At 36.2% G+C, this 10,377-nt stretch overlaps 1 protein-coding gene across 16 annotated transcripts; it reads left to right on the plus strand.

The window, feature by feature from the left end:
• Positions 1–982: 982 nt before the first annotated feature.
• Positions 983–7,420, plus strand: LOC112779386 (uncharacterized). 16 transcript variants are annotated; one of them, XM_072227846.1, is made up of 9 exons: positions 983–1,426; positions 1,789–1,901; positions 1,995–2,070; positions 2,199–2,328; positions 2,805–2,975; positions 5,354–5,557; positions 6,170–6,255; positions 6,456–6,914; positions 7,038–7,420. In XM_072227846.1, the coding sequence occupies exons 4-6, from the start codon at positions 2,294–2,296 to the stop codon at positions 5,523–5,525; spliced, it is 378 nt and encodes a 125-aa protein (XP_072083947.1). In that variant the 5' UTR covers positions 983–1,426; positions 1,789–1,901; positions 1,995–2,070; positions 2,199–2,293; the 3' UTR covers positions 5,526–5,557; positions 6,170–6,255; positions 6,456–6,914; positions 7,038–7,420. The 16 variants fall into 11 exon arrangements, with proteins under 16 accessions (XP_072083947.1, XP_072083958.1, XP_072083948.1 ...); XM_072227847.1 differs by having other exon boundaries at positions 6,170–6,316; positions 7,038–7,245; XM_072227845.1 differs by having other exon boundaries at positions 6,170–6,316; positions 6,456–7,420.
• The last annotated feature ends 2,957 nt before the right edge of the window (positions 7,421–10,377 follow it).

Raw genomic sequence — 10,377 nt, forward strand, 5'->3', positions numbered from 1 at the left:
GATGAAGATGCATAATTCTAAGCATATTTGGGGATTATGGTTTTTAAAATTGGTTTAAGGACCAAATTGCCATGAAAAAAAAAAGCTCCTCCACGTCTGTTAATCGTTACTTTACCAGCGTATCAAAATCAAATTCACATCAGTTTTTTGACAGTACATAGTTGATAGAAATTGTTTGAAGGACGATTCTATCTGAATTTCAGAGTGCAACTTCGGAGATAGATATAGAGAACTACTAATTTAAGGGACTACTATAAGACTCGAGTATAAATCTAAAAATCAATTTAAAACTTAATTTATAGTAGCATTTCTAACATTATTTGTTAAGTACCCATCTATGACAAAACTATTTATGTCACATATATACTTTACACATTGCCACCCTTTAATTTATTACCTCTTCATTTTCACTCTACAAGTTCTTAGTTTCATAACTTTTCTCTCCTAACACTCCACTGCAGAATGTAATTTCTAATTTGTTCCAATTCACTATTTTATATTATCACCTTATTTTCAAAAACTTTTAAATATCGACTCTTTCACACCACCCATATGATAGCAAAAAAAATAAATCACCCATATTTTTTAAAAAAATTTATGTATTTCTTTATTCATTCAATGTTCAAACCATGAACTAATATCATTACAACCCACCCAAATATATTCCCCCAACATAATGACAACCACCACAGTTTTTTCATAAAATAATAATGCAAAAATAAATAATTTACTGTCTTCATATTAACATCGCATAAAACACTTTCTCTTTTTTTTTTTTTTTTTTTTTTTATACCTTGGCTGTATAATATTTATTCTCATTAGAATATTTTGTGTATTTAGTCTCTTGTTAAGATGAACCAGGCGAACATCTTCACCATTGGAGGCATTAAACCTCACCACACATTATACAAAATATGGTTCATTGGTAATATGCTTTTCAATTGCAACACTATTAAAGGACTTTGTTGAATACTTTTTATTCGAATTGTAAGTCACGCTGCTGTCTTTAATACCTGAACACACACATAGAAAACAATATCCAACATATTTTGTAACTCAAAAATAAATATTTTTTCTCTCTAAAAACTTCCTCTGCCATGGGAAGTATCATGTGAGTTAGCCGTTAAATTACTGCCATTGTTAACTGACAAGATGGTCAACTTGATTTATGATTATAAAACTCAAAAATTAAATTGAATATTTTTTTTGGTTATCTGCGATATCTTTTATTCTGACAAGATAAAGACTATAATGAGGCCCAACAATTCTTCTTCAAGCCCATTTCATTATCCAAGCTCAGAGACTTCCGCACAATGGTAGTGGACTAGTGGTAGTGGAAGTGGCGGGAACAAATAATCTCTCATTTCTTGAGAGCTTCGAGGTCGCATGCAGTTTCACCATGGACACTATGCACTCTGTTCTCAAGGTACCCTAAGCACTCTCTTCTGTCACTCAGAAAATTTCTTGTGCATTGCAGTAACTACACTGTTTTTATTTCTTATTCTTTTTTCGTTGTTGTAGGACAAAGTTTGTTAATTTTGATACCCTAGATGTTTTTTTTCTCTTTCGTTTTTGGAGAATAGATTATTGAAATTTGTAAGGGAAATGAAGGGTGATTGAGTTTTGTTGGTGGGTATTGAACAAAAGGATTTGATTTTTTCTGTTTTATAAAAGAAAAAGAAGGAAAAAAAAGGGGAATGTGCATTGTGGAAAAGTTGTTATCAAATTTGACTGTTTGGGGTCATTGAATGCTTCCGAGTTTTGACATGTTTCAAATTGGATTTCCAGCAATATTTTGGGTTTTCCGATTTTCGGCCTTATCAGAAAGATGCCATTCAGAAAATTATTGAGAAAAGGGACTGCTTGGTAGTCATGGCTACTGGTAGTGGGAAATCCTTGTGGTAAATAACATTATCTTAATATTTCACTCTTATTTGAATTTATTAGTTACCTAAATTGGAGAGTGAGATAGAAACTATACCTTTTTCAAACAGTTACCAGGCACCACCCTTGGTTGTTAGAAAGACTGGGATAGTTGTTAGCCCTCTAATATCATTTATGCAAGACCAGGTGAGTTGATTTTAGTCCAAATGCATCTTTTTTTTTTTTTTTTCTCATTTCTTTGCTATTAGTTGTTCAAGTAGTGATGATCTAATATGTATAAAAAATGAGGAAAACATGTAATGGCTTTAAAACAGCGGGGCATCAAGGCTGAATATCTTGGAAGTGCTCAGAAGGATTCCACTGTTCAGAGAAAATTAAAGCCGAGCAGGGTCAATTTGACATTTTGTTCATGACTCCGGAAAAGGCTTGCACAGTTCCTACCAGGTGTTGTGATAAACCTATGTATCATCTTAAGCTGTGTTCGTTACCTTATTTTGAGTGAACAAACTATTGATGCTCTCGTGTCGAATGACTCTAGATAACTTATACATTTTCTTTTTATTTTTGGGATAAAATAGTGCTTGGAGTTTATTAGTTGGACCTAAAACTGTTTGACTTGGAGGGTATCCTCTTTCATTAAGTCTTCTACTTCTATTTGTGCTTATCCTGCTCCTTTCTCTGTGTTTGTGTGCTGTATATTTTTACTATGACTTGAACATTTGAGTTGAGTTATGAATCCAATGCTTCTTGTATGGTGGCATCCTTTTTGTATATTTCTTTTTGTTTAGATGATAATGCTTTTATTTGACAAAAATTCTCTTCTTGTTTGATATATTTTATGCCATAGATCATTAACTTTCGTGCATATTATGCTTTGTCTAATTGTGATTTCGTGTTATATTTCATCACATTTTATGCAGTTTCTGGTCTAACTTGCTGAAGGAAGGAATTAGCCTTTTTGCTGTTGATGAAGCTCATTGTATATCAGAATGGGGGCATGATTTTAGGGTGGAATACAAGAACTTACACAATTTACGTGGTGTTCTACTAGATGTTCCTTTTGTTGGCTTAACTGCGACAGCTATTGAAAAGTAAGTACCTTTTGTTTGGCTGATAGTGAAGCATACCATTACTAGTTATCTTGTATTATTCTTCTTTGTCTTAATGAAATTCTTCTATCAAAGGAAACAAAAAGAAGCATATCATTGCTGTATTTTACAGTGATCCTGATGCACATTCTGTACCTCCTTTATCTTTTACATATTTTCCTCTTCATCTGCTTTTTGTCGACAATTTTATTATGGTTTTCTACTTTGACTTGGAAGCTTTATCACCATCCTTTGCTAGTTTGAGTGAACTGAGTAAAAGTCTAAAAGATCTGGCCCATACACTCATGCACACTGCCACACACGTAGTTCCCTCGAACCTAGGTTAGTAAGTGAAGCCTTGGCCTCATCTCAGTGGTTTGCTCCAATGACAGAAGAGTTTCAATCCCTCTCTTGCACTTCCACTTGGTTCCTCTTCCCCCAACCCGCATTGTCATTGGCTGTAAGTGGGTCTTTTGTGTAAAACAGAACTTAGATGGCAGCATCAATAAGTTAAAGGCTTGCCTTACTGCCGAGGGTTTCTTAGAAAAGGTTGGCTTTGATCATTCAGAGACTTTTTCACACATTGCGAAGCCTGCAACTATTTGGGTGGTTCTAGCTCTTGTCCTTACAAATGGTTGGGTCCTGAGGCAGTTAGATGTGAACAATTTCTTCCTAAATGGTGTGCTCACTAAAGAAGTGTACATGAAGCAACCAGAATGGTTCTTGGATGGGTCTGGGCTAGTGTTTAAGCTGAACAAATCGTTGTAGAGCTTAAAACAAGCACCATGAGCATGTTTTGAAACACTTAAAGCCTCACTCAAGAGCTTGGGGTTTAGCAGTGCCAAGTGTGACCTCTCTCTTTATCAAGACTCATCAATCTCATGTTAACTATATCCCTGTGTACGTGGATGATATAATCATCACAGACTCTTCTCCTTCCTACATTCAAGAGCTCATCACTCTTAATAGCAAATTTGCACTCAATGATTTAGAGGACTTGCACTATTTCTTAACATGAGTGCAAAAGCGCCCAAATGGTTTATTGTGTCTGTCGCAGGATAAATATGTTGAGACCTCCTCCAAAAGAGAAAAATGGACAAAACCAGAGCTCTCTCCATTCTAATGGTCTCTGCTCTCAAATAGTGGCAGATACTATGGATAATCCTACTCTCTATAAATCAGATGTAAGAGCTTTATAATATGCAACTGTTACAAGGCTCGTCAGTTTACATCCTCTCCTCAAGAGAGTCTTTGGAAGGCTGTGAAAAGGATTCTAAGGGACCTTGTTGGCACTCAGGAGCTAGGAATTTCGCTCAGACCAGCTTCAGACCCACTGAATTTGAATTTGAGAGGGTACTGGGATGCTGATTAAGTTGCAGATATGGATGATAGAAGGTCCACTTCAGGTTCCTGTGTCTATCTAGGTCTTAATATCATTTCATGGTTATCTAGAGAACAACCTACACCCGGGGCAAAATACAGGAGTATGGTAGATCTTACTGCAGAACTCATCTGGATACAAACCTTGCTCACTAAATTAAAGGTTCCCACCTTAAGGCCATTGTTGTATTGTGACAACATTAGTGCTATAATGCTAGCTCACAATCCCGTGTTGCATAACAGAACAAAGCACATGGAGTTAAATCTCTTCTTTGTGAGAGAAATGGTCATGGAAGGAAGGCTACTGATTGTTTATATTCCCACTGATGAACAACCAGCAGTATCTAAAGCAAAGTTTCTGAGCCTAAGAGAGAAATTACTTGCAACAGTTCTCCAAAGTAGTAGAGTGCCCAGTTTCAGGGGGCATAATAGAGTGAGCTGAGTAAAAGTCTAGAAGAGTTAGAAACAGTTAAGCTGATCTGTTAGGCAGCTAGAGCAAGTGCCATCTACGATAGATTCCCCTAAGTAACTTAGGCATGTAAGACTCTTCTACCCTTTGCACTAGCTTGCTGAACAAGCTTCTCCTCTATGTATATAAACACAGATTCAGTGTTTCAATAGTTAGTGCTTAAGAATGAACATTTCACACTACTCTCTCTCTCTCTCTCTCTCTCTCTCTCTCTCTCTCTCTCTCTCTCTCTCTCTCTCTCTCTCTCTCTCTCTCTCTCTCTCTCATTTATAGTGAATCTCCCAAGTTGTTGCCAACTCTTTCATCGTCACAGAATCTTACTATGTCTGTTGGGTTTTTTACTTTTATTAAGCTCTCTTTTGAATATTTCTTTATTGGTCTTTCTACGTTCTAAACTTTGTTCAGTGTTTTTATGTGATGCCTCTTTTAGTTACCTGCTGTACTTTATAGTTCCATTAATAATATGCTTAACTTTATTTTGTGAAATGAAACAAACATCACAGTCATGGTCATTTACATGATATACTGCCAGGGTTCGATTTGACATTATCAACTCCCTGAAGTTGAAGAATCCATATGTTTTGGTTGGTTCATTTGATCGCTCCAATTTTTCTATGGGGTCAAGCCATTTAACCGTGGACAATCTTTTGTTGATGAACTTGTACAAGAAATTTCAAAAGTTGTTTGTAGTGGTTCAACTATAATTTACTGCACAACAATAAAGGACGTAGAGCAGGTAAATATACTTGAAATGTGATGGGAATTTCGCATGCTGTCATATAACTACTATTCATTTGAACCTTAAACTCATCTGATTGCTACTTTTGTTTTTGTATTGAAAGCAATATTCTAGTTCTTTTTCTTGGAAGAGTTTACACATTTGATAAGCTGAGAGACAAATTGCTTGAATTTGCCGCTTGTGAATTTTTATCTTTTGGGCATAGTAATTCAAAGTAGTTCTGCAGGGTACTATATGATCAGATGGCATATATTTTAATCATTAAAGACAAATATGTGAACTTTCAACCCATCACATTATAAGAGAAAATTGTATAACTATAAAATTGGTTCACTAGCGCTATGGATTCTTTCATATGGGGAAAAGAAAACGTACGTAGTTATTGAAGTGAAATATTTGCCTGGCATAATGCCTAAAATTTCACGTCTTTATATGTAGTTCTACAACATGTTTCCCTTTTTTTAAAAAAAAATCTAAAACTAGTGATGTGTCCCTGATTTATCTATTTACTGGCACTCTTCTTTGGGAAATTTCCAGTTGAAATGTATGCGAACAGATTGACTGTGGCCTTTTCTTTTGTTAATATTTGCTTGATCTTATTTTACATAGATATCCAAGTCACTTGCGGAAGCAGGAATTGAGGCTGGAATGTACCATGGCCAAATGGATAAAAAATCTCGTGAAGAGTCTCATAGGTTAATATTCTGTCTTGTGTACTTTCAGAATATCAAATGAATCATTTCCCTTATGGTCCTTGTGAGTGCAGAGCTTGCTCCTTCCTAATTCCCATATCCATTTTCTTCTTTTCTTCCCTTGTGTTTTTTGTTATGTTGAATATGCTAGTGTGCTTTGGTGTGCTTTTAAGCCTAACTAAACTGTTCGCAAATTTCTTTAGGTTATTTGTCAGGGATGAACTGCAAATCATGGTGGCTACAATTGCTTTTGTCATGGGCATAGATAAGCCTAACATAAGACAAATGATTCATTATGGTTGCCCTAAGAGTGTGTGTGGTTCAAGTATTACTTTATTAAAAAAGATTCCATTCCCATGGGAATCAAAGATACCCAAAGAGAAAGTGGGAATTGAAATGATGGTATTTTGATTTCCTGGAATCAAACTTGTTTAGGAATAGCTTTTCAAACTTTGAACCAAACATGGGAATATAATATTTCCATCTTAAAATTCCTAGGAATTATTTATAATTCCTCCAACCACACACACCCTAAGAGTCTTGAGTGCTACTACCAGGAAAGTGGGCGCTGTGGTAGAGATGGTATAGCTTGTGTTTGTTGGCTTTACTACACAAGAAGTGACTTTGCGAAGGGTGACTTTTATTGCGGAGACCTAAAAACAGTATGTTTACATATCAGGAACAGTAGCTAATATTCTACGGTTTAGTGTACATTGAAGTTGCCACTTCATGCATATTTCACATTACAAGTTATAACCATTATATTCCGGCTTCCAATTTGCCAGGAAACCCAAAAAAGAGATGTTATGGATTCATTACTCGCTGCTGAACGTTATTGTGTGCTTGCAACTTGCAGGAGAAAGTTCTTGCTTGAACACTTTGGGGAACAATATCCAGCTGATAGATGTGGTTTGGCTTTCACTTGTACCCTTCAATATAATCACAGTTTTAGTCAAATAAAAGCTTAAGCTACATTATTAGCCTTCTTTTTCATTTGCTTGACTTAAGCACCATTTTTCTTGCCCTGCTATAACCTAGTAAAATCCATTGCATCTATTTAACTTGCGATGCCTGTTATTTACTTCTCCCTTTTTAATTTTCTTTGTGTAGTGGGAATTGTATATCATCTTTGGTTTTGCTCCCCATTGAAAACATGGTCTTCTTTCTCTGTTTCTTTGTTCTTTTCTATAGATCTTGTCTCTTGATACCAAGGTTCCTGACAATTAGACCTTCACACGAAGTGTAACATGGTCTAACATGTTACTACCAAGTACCAACCAATACAATTTGTCTAACTATTGTCAGTAACATTATTTGAGCAGAAAAGATGTTAGTTCTTAAGAGTTCTGGTTTAGTACTTTTGTTAATGACTTGTTATAGACGGAAAGGACAGGATCTGCAGCTTTTGAGCTTATGAACTCTGAATCACAACGTAGCAATCTCATAAAATAATAATGCGAAAATAAATAATTTACTGTCTTCATATTAGCATTGCATAAAACACTTTCTTTTTTTACCTTGACTGTATGATATTTATTCTCATTAGAATATTTTGTGTATTTAGTCTCGTTAAGATGAACCAGGCGAACATCTTCACCATTGGAGGCATTAAACCACACACTATACAAAATATGATTCATTGGTAGATTTTCATATGCTTTTCAATTGCAACACTATTGAAGGACTTTGTTAAATACTTTTTATTCGAATTGTAACTGTAAGTCTACGCAGCTGTCTTTAATACCTGTACACAGACATAGAAAACAATATCCAACATATTTTGTAACTCAAAACTAAATGTTTTTTCTCTCTAAAAGCTTCCTCTGCCATGGGAAGTATCATTTGAGTTAGCCGTTAAATTGCTGCCATTGTTAACTTTTCAAACATGAACTAAATTGATGACAAAATGGTCAACTTGATTTATGATTATAAAACTCAAAAATTAAATTGAATATTTTTTTTAGTTATCCAGATAAAAACTAATTCGTCGTGAATCTAAACTCTATTTAAGAGTCTGCCGTTGACCAATAGATTGTTGCGTGTACAAGATGAAATTTGAATCCCCAATACTTATTTAAGCAGATAAGTGAGTTGACCATTCGACCAACCTAAATTGGTTTTGTATATATTTAATATTCAATAACCAAACTAAATATACCATATGAAAAATTGAAGATCAAATCAAGAGAACTAAAAAATAATGAGGCCCAACAATTCCTCTTCAGGCCCATTTCATTATCCAAGCAAAACCGGAATGCTTACAGAGGGGTTGGACTGAATCAACGGCAAGATGATCCTGCAGATTGCTGTCTAATTGACGATGGTCTTGAGACATGGTGGGTGCTAGACAACTGTGCACACCACCAACCCTCCAAACCTCCCTGAGCACAACAAAACAGTATTGCTTTACTCATGTCGTACACCTACTTAATATATCATATAGAAGTATTGAAAAGCGCAACTAAATTTAAGCTTACCAGTATCCGATGTTCTGACGAAGGGCTACACGGAAGCTCCATTGACACCCATTCTCAGCTTGACGGCACTGCACATGGTACTTTAACCGGTCCGATTCGATCACCTGGTACTCCGCACTCCTGCGAATACTGTAGTTTTTCACACCCTAAAGCACTGCCTCTCGGCTTCTAAACTTGTGGCCGACCTGAAACTCTACACCGCCGTCTAGGTTGTAATCCTCTTCACCTGTGTCAGGAAACGGAGTCCTCTCATGCATGGCGTCCAGATCCAGACTGTGATAGTGAGCTGGCATTGTCGATAGCGGCGGAATTGGGTGAGGTGGAGGCAGGACATGGCGCACCACAGTCTGGACAAGTGTCTCCGGAACAAACTCATCCTCATCCCCACTATCAGACGAGTCGCTGTCCGCACTGTCCGCCATGTAATCCTCGTCCGACTCCTCCTTGCTCTCCTCTGCCTCATCTACTGGAATGGCGACATGAATGGGCGGTGGTGCGAGAGGTCGGTCGTCCTGTACATAGGTTGAGTGTGCGGAACTCCCACCACCACTGTGTCCCACCTCTGCAGAAAGCTCCATTACCTGCTCCACCATGATCCTCCCATGGATATCGAACATCAGTCGCACATGCTCGTCCCCTTGAAGTCGGAATAGTCGAAACCGGAAGACTCTGTTACCTATGGGTGCCAGCAACCTATACGTCACCCTTCCGATTTTCCTCGCTTGTGTTCCATCGAGCTTGTTCAATATCAAACTCTTCAAATCCGACAATGTTTTCACACGCTGAGTGCGAAACAATATCGGATCCTCACACTCAAATGTCACTCTGTTGTCGCCATTTCTCATACGACAGTTGGGATAAACAAGCACAACTATGTATGGACTATTACTGGTCATTAATGCCTTGTATTCGTGAGAAATATGAGACACAATAAGGATAGAAAAAGTTTGTGAGGAATACCAAGGGTTAGACATCTTTTTATAGCTGCTGCGATTGTCTTCTATGTATCTTGTTTACAGTGTAAACGAGATAGCGACGTTGCAGCTAACGTGTATGTAAACGAGATATGACTTGGGAATGCAAAATGGTAAATATTTTTTAAATTATTTATTTCGGTAATTATTACATTTATTTTATTTATTTAAATAAAAAATTCGTGATAAGACAAGAACGAGGAAGGAAATATATCTTCTAAATATATATTTTTTTAATTAATCTTTTAAATTATGATTTTACATCATATAAGATTTAATAAACATCCATTCTTAAATAAATTATCACTTAAATAAAATGCGTGTATATACTGTCAACGATAGAAAAGTATAATATAACAGTAATTATTTATTAAACCTTTTAAAATGATTAGTGTTACATAGATTCGCTCGTCATATACATATAAGTATTATAATTATGATATATAACAGAAAAAGATAGTTGCTATATGATTAAGGATTGAGTTTAAGAACTTGATATTTATTTGGAAAGTGAAAATGGAATAAACTACCTTCTTACCAAAGAGTGTCAAAGGTGTTGATGGTGGTGATATCCGTGGTGCAGAGGAAGTTACGGTGTTTGATAAGCTCCTCCTCCTCTAGACAATGGCGCTTAACTCTAGCAGCAACTTTAATGCCGAATCTCTTACCCACAA

Source organism: Arachis hypogaea, chromosome 19 (assembly GCF_003086295.3).
Source record: "Arachis hypogaea cultivar Tifrunner chromosome 19, arahy.Tifrunner.gnm2.J5K5, whole genome shotgun sequence".
Classification (NCBI taxonomy): domain Eukaryota; kingdom Viridiplantae; phylum Streptophyta; class Magnoliopsida; order Fabales; family Fabaceae; genus Arachis; species Arachis hypogaea.

What these genes read in the sequence shown, in the direction of transcription:
- LOC112779386 (XM_072227843.1), top strand. Translation starts at nt 2,294, where the DNA reads ATGACTCCGGAAAAGGCTTGCACAGTTCCTACCAG. An exon ending in GCTTGCACAGTTCCTACCAG is followed by an intron (nt 2,329 to 2,804) that starts GTGTTGTGATAA and finishes CATTTTATGCAG; the next exon opens with TTTCTGGTCTAACTTGCTGA. An exon ending in ACTGCGACAGCTATTGAAAA is followed by an intron (nt 2,976 to 5,353) that starts GTAAGTACCTTT and finishes ATATACTGCCAG; the next exon opens with GGTTCGATTTGACATTATCA.